Source organism: Schistocerca cancellata, chromosome 2 (assembly GCF_023864275.1).
Source record: "Schistocerca cancellata isolate TAMUIC-IGC-003103 chromosome 2, iqSchCanc2.1, whole genome shotgun sequence".
Classification (NCBI taxonomy): domain Eukaryota; kingdom Metazoa; phylum Arthropoda; class Insecta; order Orthoptera; family Acrididae; genus Schistocerca; species Schistocerca cancellata.
In genome coordinates, this window is record NC_064627.1 from 279,492,025 (window position 1) to 279,511,863 (window position 19,839).

Consider the following 19,839-nt stretch of genomic DNA (forward strand, 5'->3'; position numbering starts at 1 on the left):
GCATTATGCGAATGGTTGAAAGAATATGTTTTGAGGTACTACTGTGGAAGCTTGTTAGTATGTCTCTGATACCTGATTTTCCCACATAGTATGTCCATTTTTACGTCCCATTCCCAGATGGGTTAATTGCATGTTAAAACAACTCTTTGTTCTCTCTTACCACTCATCACATTCAAATCTGGCAGTATCAGTACTGTTTGGCCACTGCAACTTTTTTTGCCACCTGGAGTTGTGGGAATGCTGGAAGTAGGACATTTATGGCCAAGAGTGGGGAAACGTGTTGGGATACAATTTTGTGCAGTGTGAGCAACTTTGCAGTCTTACAGATCGTATTCTATGGTAGAAATGATTAATAGAAGTAATATGTATAGTTTAGAAGTAGTTCATTGCCTTCCGACTTCTACAGAAAAGTATCGCTTGGTGGTTGGTAGTGGCCCAACGATAAACTGAATATTTACTAGTATGGACCCCTGTCACTGGTGCCCTTTGTTCATGGTTAGCATCTGAATGACACGCTGGCCCTGATCAGTTTGTGTTGAATAGTATACATAATGGACAAAAAAGCAGTGAGACAGTTCACATATGATGGAAAGTGGAACATTATTCAAGATGTGGATTAAAATTTGCACATGAATCATGTTAATATTGCACAAAAATCGAACATTCCGCTTTCAACATTATATAAAATATTGAGCAAATGAAAAATAATTTAAGGAGTATGTTTTGAAGGAGGTCACAGCAAATAAAAACTAGTGTGCGACAATTGGTTTCCGGAACTGGAAAACATGCTACGTAACTGGATAAAAGGAACTTGTACTTACTCCTTGCTGAAGCAATGTGTTTGGCACAGAAGGTGGGTCTCACAGATCTCAAAGCATCCAATGAGTGAGTGGATCAAGAACCAAAACGATGTGTGTGTAAATGTGTTCAAGATAAGGCTGGAAGCATTAACATTGACACTGTTCAGTCATGGAAAAAATATTCTTCCATCAGTCATAGAAAGGTATCATCACAACGATAAATGTAATTCAGGTGAAACGGAATGTAACATTCAGGTGAAACGGACTTATTTTTTCACCTTCCACCTGACAAAACTGTCAAGTTCAGAGTAAAGAAATGCCATGGTGGAAAACTTAGTAGAGAGATGCTAACTGTCCATTATGTTATAATGAAAATGGGACAGAAAATGGTGCCACTAGTAATTGGAAAGGTGAAGAGTCCACAATGCTGTGAAAATGTGCAAATATTTCCTTATATTTATACATGCGAAAGCATGGGTAATGACAATTATATTCAAACAATTCTTGTGCGCCTGGAATGCAAGGTTGGGTGTTAGAAATAGGAAAGTCATCCTGTTTATTGACCAATGTGCAGTGTATACTCAAAATATGTCATATCCATGTAATATAAATGTAGCGTTCTTTCCACGTGACTGTATGAGCCACCTTCAGTCCCTCACCCAAGGCAGTATAAAATGCCAGCAACAAAGAGATTCTAGTAAAGGAGAGGCAGGCAGAGGCACGGCTATCTTCATTCTACAATAAGAAAGATAATGATCTTGAATCTTACGCATTCTGTAAGAAGTGCCTGGAATCCCATGTAGGGAAGTGCAATTTCTAGCTGCTTCAACAAGTCTGGCTTTTATTGGATACTTACAGAAGGCATCATACCAGGAAATAAAGGAATTGTGGCTGAACGTGGCAGTAAATAATGGGGCAGCCAGCCGTCTGTCAGTCTTTGACAATTTATGAAGTGTTGCAGTTACCTATGGCAGAGAAATAAGAAGGAAGTGAAGACAGGGGCGAACCAGAACCTTTGCCTGTCCAAAAGCTATTGAAGCAATGGACACAGTTAAGCATTGTATGTCAAATTTTGAAGTTGACGAATAAGTGATGAACCGATTAACTAAGATGAACAACACTATATTAAAAGTAGGAAAAAAAATAACTGTCACCTATTGATGTGTTTTTCAAATCACAGTGAAGCAAGGCTATGTACTGTATCTTATTGTACTATAGTATAGTTAGGCAAAGACATATGATACACTCACAGTTTGCTGCAATGCCAACCACTGTTCAATTACCAGTAGTGAAAGAGATGCTAAATGAATGAATTGTGTTTGTATTTAGAAGCGTAACAAAAATTGTTGTAAAAAGACCCTTCTTTTGTTCTGTGACAAGTAGAATTTTAAATACTCCACTTGATAAAAACGAAATTGACAAATAGTTAAACAGTGATCAGAAATGGGTATGAGAAAGAAATGGGTAAGGCAATGTATGATAGGAAACAGAACAGTAAAAATGGGAGATATTATGATCAAATTACACTGCCAGAACAACAACCAGAGAACAAAGATAAATATTTTAGAATGCATTAAAAACAGTCTTGACTGCAAAAAAAACATTTTTTATTGAAACAACTGATTTTATCTAAGAGAAATTTTCTCAAAAATTTAAAAACTAACCTCCGTTGGACCAGTCCTTGAAGGCCCAATGGTTCTGACCCACCACACTAGTCCAGCCCAACAGCAGTTAACATCAGTGATCTGATGGGAACTGATGTTACCACTGTAGCAAGACTGCTGGCTGTTCTCAAAAATTACTGAAACTAAACATGTGCTGTTGGCATATTGTGGATGTGTATCAGAGGAAATAGCAAAAGAATTTCATGACATTCCACTCACAATGAGTTGAATGGAACACTCCAACATGATACACAAAAAATTCAGTCTATGAAACACTCGGGCATTTATAGACTTAAATGTTACGATTGTAATAAAATTTATGTAGCACAAATGGGTAGGAATTTTTGTACGAGTTAGACCGTGCCCGTGAATACCAGTGCAAATAATAAATCTTCCTTCTGTCCTCACTTACGTAACAGTAAACATATAACTGATAAAAATAATACATTATGTGTGTTACTCATACTTAATAAGGGCATGCTTATGAACAGTTACAAAGAAATTGAAATTTACACTCTTTAACAATCAGCCAAGATGTGTGCTCAGCGAACAATCTGATTTAAAAAATAAAAATTTGTTATAAATCTTCAAGCAGGTTATATGTTGGAAGACTAGAATATTAGTTAATGAGTTTATACTTGATATGTTAGATGTGTTTGTTCTAGTCTTTCCCCTCCACAATTTTCCCCCCTCTTTCAATATAAGTAACTACACTACTGGCCATTAAAATTGCTATACCAAGAAGAAATGCAGATGATAAACGGGTATTCATTGGACAAATATATTATACTACAACTGACATGTGATTACATTTTCACACAATTTGAGTGCATAGATCCTGAGAAATCAGTACCCAGAACAACCATCTCTGGCTGTAATAACGGCCTTGATGCACCTGAGCATTGAGTCAAACAGAGCTTGGATGGCGTGTACAGGTACAGCTGCCCATGTAGCTTCAACACTATACCACAGTTCATCAAGAGTAGTGACTGGCGTATTGTGATGAGCCAGTTGCTCGGCCACCATTGACCAGACGTTTTTAGTTGGTGAGAGATCTGGAGAATGTGTCGGCCAGGGCAGCAGTCAAACATGTTCTGTATCCAGAATGGCTCGTACAGAACCTGCAACATGCGGTCGTGCATTATCCTGCTGAAATGTAGGGTTCCGCAGGGATCGACTGAAGGGTAGAGCCACGGGTCGTAACACATCTGAAATGTAACGTCCACTGTTCAAAGTGCCGTTAATGCGAACAAGAGGTGACCGAGACGTCTAACCAATGGCACCCCATACCATCACGCCGGGTGATATGCCGGTATGGTGATGACGAATACGCGCTTCCAAATTGCGTTCACTGCGATGTCGCCAAACACGGATGCGACCATCATGATGCTGTAAACAGAACCTGGATTCATCCGAAAAAATGATGTTTTGCCATTCGAGCACCCAGGTTCGTCGCTGAGTTCACCATAGCAGGCGCTCCTGTTTGTGATGCAGCGTCAAGGGTAACCTCAGCCATGGTCTCCGAACTGATAGTCCATGCTGCTGCAAAAGTCATCGAACTGTTCGTGCAGATGGTTGCTGACTCAGGGATTTAAGACGTGGCTGCACGATCCGTTACAGCCATATGGATAAGATGCCTGTCATCTCGACTGCTAGTGATACAAGGCCGTTAGGATCCAGCGCGGCACTCCATATTACCCTCCTGAACCCACAGATTCAATATTCTGTGAACAGTCATTGGATCTCGACCAACGCGAGCAGCAGTGTTACAATACGATAAACCGCAATCGCGATAGGCTACAATCCGACCTTTATCAAAGTCGGAAACGTGATGGTACGCATTTCTCCTCCTTAAATGAGGCATAACAATGACGTTTCACTAGGCAACGCCGGTCATCTGCTGTTTGTGTATGAGAAATCAGTTGGAAACTTTCCTCATGTCAGCACGTTGTAGGTGTCGCCACTGGCGCCAGCCTTGCGTGAATGCTGTGAAAAGCTAATAATTTGCATATCACAGCATCTTCTTCCCGTCGGTTAAATTTCGTGTCTGTAGCACATCATCTTCGTGGTGTAGCAATTTTAATGGCCAGTAGTGTATTTACGTCTACCTAATATATTAGAGCTTTACCTTCATGACTTACCAGCCCAATATATAATTTTGTAGGATGAAATGTAGAAGAGGTTTTCGGCTAATGGATAATAAAGTGGACAATAATTTTGTTTTGCAGGTAATTATAGGTTCACTTGAAGTCTGTAACTCAAGCAGTCTGCATCTTATATGCACCACTCGCTTTAATTATATTATCAATAATGGTGCAGTTTATGTTTTATTAAGGGGTTAATTATTACTACATGTTATATCAGCTTTTAGTATTTATAATTTAGCCATAGTACGTGTCAAGGAGCTCAGTACACTAAAGCTGGAAGTATAATTTGCTTCCATGAGTGTTAACTAATATTTCAGTAATCCTTTATAACATTACTTTTAATGTCTAATATATACATCTCTGTTACATGGGGTACCTGTCGTGTTTTATGTGCTGATGTGATGTAACAGTATCTGCAGGCATATGGGCTGCTTGGGATTGTATACAGATGATTGGAAAGATTTGTTTTGTAAATATTATTTAATGTATTATTAATGAATTTCTTGTGTTGCCTTATTTTGTGAATGTGTGTATGATATGTTTTTTTTGTTATTTATCCCTACATTTTCTACTCCTGTTATTTCTGCCACTCTTTGCAAATAGTGAGGTGTATATTACTTTAGTTTCAATGATAGGCTCCTTTTGCAGTTATACTGAACTGAGAAGTAATGGAAATGAACTGAGATGTAATTGAAATATGTGTAAGTGTATACTTTTAATTCATTTGACTATACTGATGTATTTAAATGCATTTTAGACAAACATGCATGTATTGCATTTTAGACAAACGGTGTGAAACTATACACCCCTTGCCACTCCCTGTCTCATTCTTGGCAAATACTGTGATTTTGCACATTATTTAAGGTGTTTATAAATCAGTGGTGTGGTTTTAAAAATTTGTAATAGATCAATTTATTACTTTATATGGACAAATGTTTCACCACAAGCAGTGGCAGCTGTCCCAGTTTGTTATGCGTTTCTACAGTTCTTCAATATGTGCACCCTTGGTCACACGATGCACACCTACATGGTAATCAGATTCTTCCCATACTCTGTATAGAACATTCTCTCTGATAATCTGCAGTGCATGCTTTATCTGGTCACTCCCTTCCTCAAGGGAAACAGCATTTGGCGGTACATAAACCCTCACAGAAAGAAATCATGGAGTGTTAAATCCAGCAAATGGGCTGATCAGGGGAGAAGGCTGTGGTCTACTGTTGGAGCATGTCCAGTCCAGCATTGGTGAAGAACACACTTAAGAAGCTCTTGTACATTCCTGCAAAAATAGGCGAAGCATCGTCCAATTTCAGAATGTAATCATCATAACTGGTGTTCAGCTGGGGTAAGAACCAGGTTTTCAACACGTCTTGATGTGAGTTACGTGTCACTGTTTGTTGTTAGAAGAAAAATGGGCTGTGGACTTTCTCGTCTGACACCACACAAAAAATATTCACTTTTGATGAGTCACACTGATGCTCCATCAGTGTTTGGTTTCTCTCTTCCCCAGATATTGACATTGTGTGTGTGTGTGTGTGTGTGTGTGTTACACGGAAAGTGGTTTCATCGCAGATGCTAAGTCTTTTTATAAAACCAACATCCTCTACTCCAGTTCTCCACAAGTCTAGCTTTTTCGCTTTGTGTAGTGGTGTAAAGGTCAGCACTAATCCCTCTTTGTATGGTTTAAAACAAAGCCGTTTATGCACACTGTAATATTTGGCATGGGCAGTTGCCTGCTTGCTTTACTAATTAACTTGTGAGGACTTCGATGAAATGCCTCGTGTGCTGTTTTGAAGTTTGCATCAACTACACGATGTTAGCCATGATTCTTCCCCTTACAAAGGCATCTGTCGGTACCACATACTTAAATTGTTATTGCATGGTAAATCTTTCCTAAACCATGCACGATACTAGCGTTGCAGTGTAACCACAGATCTGGACACCGCGCGACTGCTCCGGTCGCAGGTTCGAATCCTGTCTCGGGCATGGATGTGTGTGATGTTCTTAGGTTAGTTAGGTTTAAGTAGTTCTAAGTTCTAGGGGACTGATGACCACAGATGTTAAGACCCATAGTGCTCAGAGCCATTTGAACCATTTCTGGGCACCTCAAAACAAAGCACATGGTAAGCCTTTAACTGTTGTGATGCCATCTTGGAACAGATGCAATGCCTGCATTTACCGTGGCTGTGACTATGCATTCACTATGGTGTTCATAGTAGCTTAACTGCATTCCTATTTTCTTATTCATTATTAGGTCTACTCCTGCATTACCCCTATTTGATTTTGTATGTGTAACCCTGTACTCGCCTCATCAGAAGTTCTGTTCATCCTTCCACCAAACTTCAGTTATCCTCACTGTGTCAAACTTCAACCTGTCCATTTCCCTTTTTAAATTTTCTAACCTACCTGCCTGGTTAAGGGATCTAACATTCCACGCTCTGACCTGTGGATTACCAGTGTTATTTTTCCTGGTGATGGTGTACGGCTTCACGTATGGAAAGACTTTTCAATTGCATGCCACAGGACATACAACGTATTGCATAATGCTTAAATATATAAGAAAGAAAGATTGCTCCCATTGAATTTAAAGTCAGTTGTGATAATGTTAATGGTTAGTGTATGTATTTAATGTAATACTTGTCCATGTTGGTGTATTTTATAGAGGCTTAAAAATGACTTACTATTAAAATTGGTCAGTGTCTCTTTCACAGAAAAGGGCTGTGTATTTTACAGAATGTAAAATGTTTCATCGTAACAAAAACACTGTACAAAATCGTAATCAAATTTAGCTTCTTGATGGCCAAAGAAGTTTTATTATCGTAGGCATCTTGTTCTTTCATACACTGTGTATGTCTATAAACACAACAATAATAATAGTATTGTCTCTGACATTGTATTAATCACAATGTTATTGAAATACAGGATGTATCAAAAAGAATAATTCAGTTTTAAAAAATCATAACTATTATGTTATTTAAGATATGTGCATTAATGATGTACTGTTGGAAAGAGCAAACTCTTCCCATTAAGTAGCTGCAGTGTGCGCCCACTTCAGTTCTAGTAAAAATTGTGTCGGGACAACAGAAAGTGTTTTGAGTTCTATGTTTTGCGCAGTGCAGGTCAGTAATAATTGTTCAGTGTGACTTTCATATGAGGTTGGAGACTGATTCGGACAACTATATTTACCAACAGGATTGTGCACCACCAAACTGATATCTGGAAGTGAGGGAATTTTTAAATCAAAGGATTACTGAGCGATGGATTGGTCGACGTGGACCAAATGATTCAACCTTATGTTACTGGCCTCCAAGGCCACCGGACCTGACATTACGTGATTATTTCTTGTGGGGGTTTATAAAGGACTCTATGTAACTCTGTTATTAACAACAATGAATGAACTGAGACATCGCATAACACCAGCTGTGGAAGCTGTAACTCAAGACATGCTCCCTGCAGTGTGGGAATAATGTGAATACCGCATTGATGTATGCGGTGCATCTCAAGGGGGGGGGGGGGGGGGGGCATACTGAATACCTATGGAAAGGCAGTAAAAAGAAAAAAAAACTTTTTGAGTTTCCCATTCATCAAAAAACAAAATTCATTGTATATGGTTATTAGTTTCAAAAATATAGACGTGCCAAATTGGATGATTCTTTTTGATGCACCCTGTATTATTATTGTGCAAGGCGGTGCAAGAAGAGCTATAAATTGAGTTACATTAAAATTTCTTGTAGAATAATTCATCTTTATTTAATTGTAACATTTGGTAAATCTAAGTTCATTCAACATGACTGATGCAGAAAACTTTCTTCCTTACACGTTACTCTTTCCATGATTTATGAGTCTTATGTGAAAGGATTACATGCATTATTACTTTTAAAATACCATTGTTGCTAATTATGTAACAAGAAATATATTTTACATTTTCCAGGTTTTGGATCACTCAACGTCGATGTGAAAAGACATTGCAACACCTCCCAGCCACTCCATATGAGCGCTTGCCATTATTGCATCATCCAGATCATCCAATGACTAAAATAGGAAGGCACCGAATGTATGTAAAGCTCCATCGGCATCCAAATGTTATTCTCGTAAGTTGTGAAATTTTGTTTTTTATTTGCTTGTATTGTGTAGCTACCATTTTTTATTGTGTGTAATTTTAAAATAATGAAACATAGATTATAGCCTATTTTAGCAAATTTAATCAATATTTGAAAATATAATATAGTTAAATAGATAAAAAAAAACCTGCTCACCAAGCAGCGGAAGGAGAAAACATATACAAAGGTTAAAGAAATGAGCAAGTTTTCAGAGCAGTGGCTAGTTCTTCTGGCAGAAGGGTTGAATGGGAAGGAAGAGGGAGGAAGGAAAAGGACTGGTGAGGTTTAGAAAATGGGGAGCATTCAAAAAAGTCTGGGTCTTTGGAGACATACTGATAAGTCTCCTCTTTCCTCGGGCTCTGGGCAACTTTTCGGAACTCCCCCCATTTCCTAAACCTAGCCAGCCCATTTGCTTCATCCCTCTTCCTTCCCCTTCAAATGTTCTACTGGAAGAAGGAACCACTGGCTTCAAAAGCTTGCCCATTTCTGTAGTCATCGTATATATTTTCTCCTGTTGCTGCTTGTTGAGTAGCTATTTTGTATATCCAGTCACTTTATAGTCTGAAGCATCTGAAAGTGACATTCTTTCTGCCATAGTATGAAAACAAATAAATTAATGAAAATAAAATTACTCCATTCCTGTAGAATCTTCAAAATTTTAATTGTCTGTATTCCACAATGCATTACCTCCAAATTATAGCCTTGTTCTGTTTCTGCTACCATGTTTAGGACTTGAAAGTTTCATGATAATCTTCAGACTTCATCTAACTTAATCACACTTTATCGATCATCTTCAAGATTTAATTCTGTTACGTAGCACAGATAGCTCTTTTAGCTATTTTTTAGTTTATTGTAATTGGTTAGTGTAGTGAAAGTATCACTTGTTGTGTGACTTACCCCTCATTTTAACATTTTTCTGTGTCAGCTTCTTTCATTCGTTCATTTTCTCCTCAACCCTTTCGCTGTTACATGCGTGCTCTTTGTATTCCTTGCTGAGAGTAGCTTTGTTATAGCTGTACTGTCACCAAATGCCACTACCGGTGCTGGGAGATGGTGTGCCGACCGCTGTGAAACACTTACCGCCCAATTTTAAGAGAACTATTAGGTTAAAAAATTAGAATTTTGTGTCTCTTACAGTTTGCTATCTTTGTTCGATAAGTGACTGAATTTCTTTTCATTATTCATCATAGTTACTGCGCTGCATCAGGTTAAGTAAAACAAGTAAAACATTGTGCGAAGTTTTAAAGAGATTGCAGAGGTAAACATTTTTTTTTTTACATATGCTTGTTTTTAGCGCATACATTGCACTGTTTGAAATGCACATAAGATACCAAAATTTTATTGAAAATTGAGAGCAGAATTATATCTCATTTCATTCTTGAGATCGTGATTTTTACATCCAACAGATTGTTGTGAGATGTGACCATTGCTGTCCTCGCACATCACAAATCATGTGGCCATAACAACTGCCATATTTCATAAACAGTTCAAGATATATTGTTGTTGTTGTTGTTGTGGTCTTCAGTCCTGAGACTGGTTTGATGCAGCTCTCCATGCTACCCTATCCTGTGCAAGCTTCTTCATCTCCCAGTACTTACTGCAACCTACATCCTTTTGAATCTGTTTAGTGTATTCATCTCTTGGTCTCCCTCTACGATTTTTACCCTCCACGCTGTCCTCCAATGCTAAATTTGTGATTCTTTGGTGCCTCAGAACATGTCCTACCAACTGGTCCCTTCTTCTTGTCAAGTTGTGCCTCAAACTCCTCTTCTCCCCAGTTCTATTCAGTATGTCCTCATTAGTTTCATGGTCTACCCATCTGATCATCGGCACTCTTCTGTAGCACCACATTTCGAAAGCTTCTACTCTCTTGTCTAAACTATTTATCGTCCATGTTTCACTTCCATACATGTCTACACTCCATATAAATACTTTCAGAAAAGACTTCCCAAAGCTTAAATCTACACTTGATGTTAACAAATTTCTCTTCTTCAGAAACGCTTTACTTGCCATTGCCAGTCTACATTTTATATCCTCTCTACTTTGACCATCATCAGTTATTTTGTTTCCCAAATAGCAAAACTCCTTTACTACTTTAAGTGTCTCATTTCCTAATCTAATTCCCTCAGCATCACCTGACTTAATTTGACTACATTCCATTATCCTCAACTACATTCCATTATCCTCATCTTGCTTTTGTTGATGTTCATTTTATATTCTCCTTTCAAGACACTATCCATTCCGTTCAACTGCTCTTCCAAGTCCTTTGCTGTCTCTGACAGAATTACAATGTCATCGGTGAACCTCAAAGTTTTTATTTCTTCTCCATGGATTTTAATACCTACTCCGAATTTTTCTTTTGTTTCCTTTACTGCTTGCTCAATATACAGATTGAATAACATCGGGGAGAGGCTACAACCTTGTCTCACTCCCTTACCAACCGCTGCTTCCCTTTCATGCCCCTCGACTCTTATAGCTGCTATCTGGTTTCTGTACAAATTGTAAATATATATAAAGAAGAGTGTTTTTTTTTTTTTTTAAAAAGAAATTATAGGGCACAAAGAGGTACAATTATTGTATGATACATACCCATAACTTTTTCACTGACTGAGGTATGGAAGTAACTTGCCCACAGCAGTGAGAAGTCTATGGAATGAGATATGTAAACACACCAGTAGAATTTCTGGAAAACCCAGGGGCCACATTGAAACACATCCTCAGCACTGGGAAGTGGCAGAGGATGACGAGTTAACTCATCCACAGCAGTTAAAGTGTTCTTGTAAGATGGATATTAAAAACTAATTCTTCCATTATCAGTCCAGCAAAAATTCTTTCATCTAGTGTTAACAATAATTTATTTAGGTTTCGAAGTCACAATTTGTCACTCTGTGATATTTTAAACATGAATTACTTTATTCCTTTTTTCATTGTTCCTTGTATATTTTTTCACTGGTGCAGGAGATAATTGCATGGAGGGGAATTTTAAGTACTATTTCTTTGTGCAAGATGAATAATTGGCATCTTTGCATTAAAGACACTGTGCACATAAGTGAGTTCTGTTGAAGTGGGCTCACAGTAACTTCCTTTGGCTACTAATGCATTGTAGTGACATTGTGGTTTTCAGAAAAGGTATCTATGTACACGCAACTGAAGTGGCAAGTTAATTACAGATATAATAAATTCTGGTCATTTCAACCATTGTTAGATATGTCATAGAAGATGCAATTCGAATATGTACTTCATACAGTAGTAGTTTAGAATGTTGGTAATACTGATGCACTTATAATTCTGGCTACCCATAAATTTGCGTTTATCGAAGTCCAAAAAAAAGAGAGAAAAAAAAAATTAGGGAATGTGATCATTCGCCTATACCTTATGTATGTGTGGTGCATATACTCACTTTTGCTGTTATTTTTCCAGTTTAACACCACACTCTCCTACATATAACCACCACTCATATGCTGGTTATGTGTATTTGGGTAATTGTGTGTTATGTTTGGGAGAGAATGTACTCTAACTAGAAAAAGAGGAGTAGCTACTAAACTAGTAAAGCCTTTCTACTGTTACATTAATCATAACTTACTCATTTCACAGGTAGTAAGCTGAACTGGTATTCCATATAAGGTTACTTCACAAGGGAGATGCTTAGGCGGAGGGCTGGGGGGATTGAATCCCATTGATGCAAGGCATACATTTTCCCCTACAATGTAAGATAACACATGATGGACAAAGTTAGGAGACAGAAGAAGCAGACTAGCATAGGCAAAGAGAGGATTCCCTGTCGGAAGAATTCTACTAGTATCAAATGTAGACTTTAATTTGAAAAAAGAACTCTGAAAGTTAAGGTCCTGGAGAACAGCATTGCATGGAAATGAATCATGGACTGTGATAAAGCTAGAAAAGATATGTTTTATCTTTCTCTTTTGTGGTTTCAGGTTGTAGCTTTCAAAGAAAAGGAAAATTGCCCCTGTGAAATTGATTGTTCTTTCTACCTTGCTGTTGTGAAACATGCATCAATTGAGGATGATCCCCATGATGATACCATTGAGACTGAGCTCCCTAAGATGTACCTGAAAGTTCTTACCCTTATTGAATTTGATACCTTTGTGATAACTCATGGACCTTTTACAAGTGTTGACGGTAAGTAGAAAATACATTCTTAGTAATGCCTTTATGTTAAATAGCTGTGACTACTGTACATCCTGAAAGTCATCTCAAGAGCTCATTAATGTAATTCCTGTATCTCATATCTTTAATCTTTGTTGTTTAAATTCCATATGTGATGTTGATTCTGTATTTCTTAATTTATGTGTTCTAAGGATTAAATTTAAATGAATTCTCTTACTGTGTAATATGTAGCAATGCAGTAGACAAGTGTTTTGTGTTGTTACAGATCAGAGTGAGAAAAAACGGAAAGCACAGACTGGAAGAAATGAAACAACTCCTCGACGACCAAAACACCCTGCATATTTCATACCTGAACTTGCACATGTGGTAGCATTATGCGATGAGAGAATTCCATTTGTCACACTTGCACAGGAGGTAAAAACGAATGTTCTCTCTGTCGTCTCTTTCTCTCTCTCTCTCTCTCTCTCTCTCTCTCTCTCTCTGTCGTCTCTTTCTCTCTCTCTCTCTCTCTCTCTGTCGTCTCTCTCTCTCTCTCTCTCTCTCTCTCTCTCTCTCTCTCTCTCTCTCTGCCTCTGCCTCTGCCTCTGCCTCTGCCTCTCTCCCTCTCCCCCCTCCTCCTCTCCCTCCCCCCTCCCACTACCTTCCCCCTCTCCCTCCCCCTTTACTTTATTCTGTTGATAATCATTTGATGTTCTGGTTTATTTTGTTTACTGTGGATATTTTGAAAGTAGTTTTATTTTGTCTAGTTTTTTGTGGAAATGTGAAAGTCTATTTCCTAAATTGGTCATTGTTTGTGTTGAGTATCAAAATAAGCATGTGAGAAGAATGCATGAAATCGATATGTTAAGTGCTGTAACTGTGTCAGACACACTAATTACAATCACAGATTGGTGAATTTGAGTTAGTGACGACATAATGGCATACACGTAATACCATGTGTGCTGCAAGATTCTGTTATAATCGTACAGTATGCATCATATTAGGATTTGTCTGCAATTACCAAACAAAGAGCAAACAGTGGCAGGTTGTTGCTTAAGCATATCTTTCTCATGTTTCGTCAGTTTCCACTTCAGCAACTCTCAACATGATTCAGATGCATTTTGTTTGAATTGTGGTTCCATAGCTGAAACCACTCCAGAAAAATGCAGCCCTTGCAGTGTTTTTCGAGACAGCTATCATTATGCCAGAGACACAAAATATAAAGATATGAAATCGTGGAACAGGAAAATATGTGAATAAGAAAAGACAGTGGTATCGGTGATCATTTCAGGTTTACAGGTATCTTTGCTGTTAAATGTACACAATGTTGGACCAGAAACTCTTTCTAGAATCTTCAGGTGCTACAAGACAATTGTTTAATGATAAACTGATAACTTTGACCAAATATCTCAGATTTAATCCGTGGAAACTCTTGCAGGACTTCCTCAGATTCTTTAAGTTTTTCATGTGTGACTTCCTTTGGAATCTGACGAGCTGTTTTTCACCCATTACTTATCATCTTTTCGTGAGAGGCATTTAATAAAAATAAGAAGCATGCTTAAATAAAAAGTGCTTGTTAAGAAGCTTATTCTGGCCTCAACTAAAGCCCTTGTGATTAAAGGGTTCTGTCAAAGATGTGCATGAAAGAGAGATGTGAACAGTGTTACAAGTGGACCGGCCTTTGTAGCCTAATTGTTAAGAAACTCTTTTCTGAACATTGAAATATACATATGTTTTGCAACCCAGTGAATCTAAAATTGGTGAATCTCTCCTTGCACCCTTTCCACAGAGATTCAGAAAAGGGTTGCAATAGCACAAAAGTTAAATTTGAATCTGTATTATGCTGTGTTCTTTGTAATTAAAGAGGCAGCCACAGTTCTGTTGTCAGATGATATTAATTACAATTGTACATTCCATTAAATAAGGTGTAGAATCTATGCACCTCAGTAATGCACTATTTGTACTTATGTTCAAGTTCATATATAAGATTAAGCTAGTCAACAATGCGACACAGAAAATTCCAGCAACTTACTTTAAAATTCTGCCATAACAGAAGTCTTTCAGACTCTAAAGATTTTTGGTGAAAATGTTGGACACATGTAAAACGGTGGACAATAAGGAACATACGAAGGTTATATGTAGTTTACGTGATGGAAAAATGTGAGGTGCTCCCACACAGTGCTTGACACTCAGCTGTTTAAAATTTAAGTTAAATCTCCCTTGTTACAGGCTATCTATGTATCTTTGACTCTGTAAAATTTTATATTAGTTACTCTTGTTACTTTGCTGTCTTTCTACTATTTGTTAATTACATTAACACAATAAGAAACTACACTGTTCAATATAGTCATAAAATCTTTCTCAGCAGACTTATTGTTTTAAATATTTTTGGTTTACTTGTCACGTTAATTAACACGAATACACTGAGAATGTTTAAAACAACTTTCTCCAAGGTTTTGTACATGACCACAATGGAAAAAAACTTTCAAATAACATTGAAAAGAACTGTCAAAAAAACTAAAACATTTTGACAAATTTACATAGATCGTTAATGAGACTTGCTTATTTTTTATACTATTTTCAGCTTTCCCGCAGAGAAATAGCACATCAGGGGCTTCAAGTGGAAGCAAATGCTACAGCCCTTGTACTGCGTTTAGTGCAGCTACCTCCCCCAATTGGCCCTACTGTCCATCCTTCATCATGGCAGGCTCTTCTCAAAAGGCTGCTTTCAGTAGCCATTCGTGTACAGGGAAAAGCCACGAAGAGCTGGATGGCTGAATTTGTATTCTATGGAAGTCCTCTTGCTAGCTTGCATCCGAAGGAACAAGGTAACTGTAGCCTTAACAAGTTTTCAGGATCTCTTGAATTGGTAGTACAGACAAAGTTTAAGTTCTCCTCTCTCACCCTTTATTTTGTATTCAGGTAAGTCTGAAACATAATTAAGTGTAATCAGAACATCTTTTCAGATGGCATTTTATGTTTTTTGTGGGGTTTTTGTCATATTGAAGCCATTAAATATTTTCAGTAGTGTGGGTCATTCATACATACAGCTGTATGCACTGATTGTATCTGTTTTTCACGTAATTCTTTTCCAAACTTGCCCTTCACATTATAAAATATCTTTTACACAATGTGTTTTGATACCAATGCTACCAGTCTTCAGGGACAGTGTAGCAGATCAACAGCTCCATTTCAAGACAAGGAGTGTGAGTTTCTAAAATGGTACTTAAAAAGTTTTAATCCCTGTTTCGGTACTGCTACAAAGATGGCATTATTTACATTTTGAATAAATATGTAGGTGGCTGTCATAAGACAGAGTGGCTAGTATCTCAACAAGTGTTGTTTCCTGGAATGTGCTGTAGGCCTTTATTTTTCTTCATTTGATCAGTACTATCTGCTGCATGAATAAATACCCTCGATAAATTCGTACAGAAAAAAGTTTGCCCACTCTCTGGATATGTTGTGGGAGTTAAATGATTTTTCAATAGTAGAGTTTCAAAAAATAGATTTATATTAAATATTTCCTTTATTTCGTGTCAGATAACTACATTTAAGTTCTTTAGAACACCATTTTTACTGTAATGCAAGCCTTTTAAATTCAGTTTCATGAGGGAATTTGTTCTTTTTCTCCCCCATAGGTTTGAGGAGACCAGTATATTTCCAATATGACATGGGAACAGCAGACGCAGTTCGGCAGACTGTTGATTCTCTGCTTAATGATTGGGCTCAGATAGTGCATTTATATTCTGTTGTTGAAGACCTTGCAGAATATTTTCGTATTGGTGAGTGACGCAATGGAGTCCTGAGTCCATTATTTTGTATATGTTTGTCTTATTTCTTACATAAAGTATTTAAACAACCTTTGATTATTTTCCTTGAGTTTATACTAAAATAGACTAATATTCTGTTTATGTGTGTGCCATGTTGTCAACATGCCAATGCAGATATTTTCATTTTCAACATTGAGAGCCATGGTTGTACAGTGTAATCCTGCTGTTAGGTTCCCGGAATTAACATTTTTCCACCTTTTATGACATTTTTTTTATTGCTCCCGTCAAATTTCCTATGTCCACATGTTAATTCGTATTCGATTTTGTGTCTGCATATTTATGATTTTTCCATGATTTACGCTTTATACAAAAACTTTTGTGGAGAAGAAAACCGAAAAAGTTATGCTGGAATCACACTGGTTGTCAAGTAGCGATTGCAGGCATTAGGTGGTTAAGTTTCATGAAACCAGGGCACTCAGCTCAGCAGATTTGGAGCAGTAAACGTGTAAAAGTTGGGACAATTCATGCCTTATCTCCTGTTGTTGCCAAGCTCTACTTGACATGGTGGCTGATGGGAGTTTCTAGCACCCTGTTTATTACAGGGTGCTCCCAAAACCAGATTTCGTAAACAGATTTCCCAATACCGCTTCTGGTTGTCAAGGTTCGTTGAATAAAGATATGGTGAGCAGTCACAACTATTCCAAACTGTCTCTATTGCGCATGTGCAATTTCATGATTGTTGTCGCACCCTTGTCCGAATCATATTTAGTGTGTTTTGTCGTTTGGCCACTTGTAGTGCTAGTTGAATCCTTTACTCACTCTGCGTTGCTCATATGTTTTTGGTTTAAATACAGCACCAAATACTTTTTTACGTCGTGCGAAACCTGTTTCGAGAATTTATTTTCGTTGTCAGGTGCATTATTTACGTATTTATTTTTTGTGATGTTACACAAACAAACCATATAAGTGATAGTTTGTGTGAGTGTTGGGTTGATCTACATAACTGAGGAGGCACAGTACCTGATAACCTCAAAAAGACAAATACAGTGCAAGAGACACAGAACAACACAGATACAAATCACACAGTTGCAAACACCACGAAATGCCTTGAGCTAAGCATGAAAAAATATGTAACTGGTGCTGTGTTTTATTATTTAAATAACAAATGACAGCTTCAGGCTTGCTAGAAACATCGATTATGATGTATGAAATTGAGTGAAACGTTTCTACCTCCCAGAAAGTTATCAGTTCCCATTACATCAGCAGCTATTAGAAAATAAACCTTTATTAGATAATAAACAGCCCCCTGGCAAGTATTTTGATGCTGATTATGTACATATACATAAAGTGCGATAATGCAAGGGGGTATCCCATACATAACTTTTACAGCTTCAGATGCTATTTCCCTCATTTTACTCGTACTCCCTGAGAGCTATTAGTATTGTGGTATATTTTATAGCAGAATGCAAACTGTACACCTTTCTCCAAAGTTCTCGCTGCCTGATCTTCTTATTGAGATCAAGGAAGGAAAATTAAGAAACAAAAATTCTGCTAGAATGAGGCAGATGTACAAGAATTATTATCCACAATTTTGAATGAAGAGAGAAATTGTAAATAAAAGAAACTCAAGTATGAAGTGAATTCATTTATAAATATGTAGAAATTATAAATGCTATACTGAAGAGAACCTATTTGAATAACCAAAGTACAAATAATGTGCCCGAAAAAAATACATGTTTCAGCACTTTATTATTGAGAAGATACAAGAGGATGAATTTGGAAACAATTAACTAAATATGGGGGATTAAAAAAACTGGAAAGAAAAGAAATTGCTAGAGATGAGGATAAAAAAGATGTAAAGATAAAGCAACAAAATTTTGAACAGAACATAGAAATAAAGGTGAAAGCAGAATAGACTCAAAGGACTGATAAGGGGGGAAAAACCACCTTGACCTTAATAGAGGATCTGGTTTAATAGTGAGTTTCAGTGTTCGAACACCAACTAATACTATTGAATAGCATGGATGTTAACAATGCTTTGGCAGGCATACATGCTCGTGTCACATTTGTGATAGACTAAATGTATGTGGCAATGCCCCATGTTTAATATTACGGGCAGTCTGATTAGTGTAAGCTGTGGCACAGGAGATAATCTGGTGTAGCACAATTAAAGTGAGACACTACAGTGTACTACTAGGACTGTATGTATTGGAACTGTTGTTCTTGCCTCCTTTCAACATGAGAATCACCTCATTCAGCTACTTATGACAATGTGGCTTGTACCCTCATCTGTGCCAGATGTGACCTACACCTTTGAAAAGTATTTGTGTGTGTGAAAAATAAACTTGTAATGTGATTTAGATTCCACATTATAGCATTTTATCTGTATACATAACTCATTATGTAACTAAGTCCTTAGGATGATACAAGACAAAGGTCAACTAACACCAGTAGAACCATTGTTGACGTCATATTCAAATCAATATTTGAGCTGATTACAGCTTTACATATTTATGGAGGAGTTCAACATTAAATTCACAATAAGATTTCACTTAACAATTTTCACTTGCAACAAGTAATGTTGGAAATGAAACTCACTTTAAGAGCTAGAAAAATTGTGATAACAACAAATGACTACAGCTAGAATTTTTCACTGATCGTGAGCTGCCAACTCAAATGCATATGACTAAGTTTGGAATATATGTTGATATTAGCACTCTGATTTTGAGATGAACATCAACAAAAGTGAAACAATGGTACAGGAATGTATTCAAATAAGTCAGGCAGTGCCGAGCAAATAAGATTAGGAAATGAGGCATGAAAACGAGTAACGAGTTTTGCTGTTTGGCCAGCAAAATAACTGGTGATGGCTGAGGATGCAAAGTGTAGACTAACGAAAACAAGAAAAGAGTTTCTGAAAAAAAGAAGCATTTGTTGAGAGCTACTATAGATTTGTACTGTGGCATAACTTGACTGGCCTCCATAGACTAGGAGAGCCTACAGTAAGGTAGGAAGGATGAAATTATGAGAAATACATACTGACTACAATTTTGAATGCCATTAAATCACTGTAGATAATACTAAAACTAGTATGAAAAAGAGTTATTGAGTTACTGGCTGTAAACTGCAAGGGTGTGGTCTCTAACCAAGTCTTTTTGATATAGCTGGAGCCTGGCTACTAACACCAGCTTTTCTGAATTGAGCAGGTGAGAACTTTCCTGCAATATATCGTATGCTCCCATAAACCCCCTAAC

General features: G+C 37.4%; 1 protein-coding gene across 1 annotated transcript in view; it reads left to right on the forward strand.

The window, feature by feature from the left end:
- The window catches only part of LOC126161617 (mediator of RNA polymerase II transcription subunit 14), a 188,776-nt gene that overhangs the window by 84,568 nt on the left and 84,369 nt on the right, over nt 1-19,839 (forward strand). Inside the window, exons 12-16 of the mRNA XM_049917572.1 lie at nt 8,540-8,699; nt 12,644-12,848; nt 13,102-13,250; nt 15,400-15,643; nt 16,454-16,597. Of these exons, the coding sequence (XP_049773529.1) occupies nt 8,540-8,699; nt 12,644-12,848; nt 13,102-13,250; nt 15,400-15,643; nt 16,454-16,597 (902 nt within the window). The remainder of the gene's footprint in view (nt 1-8,539; nt 8,700-12,643; nt 12,849-13,101; nt 13,251-15,399; nt 15,644-16,453; nt 16,598-19,839) is intronic.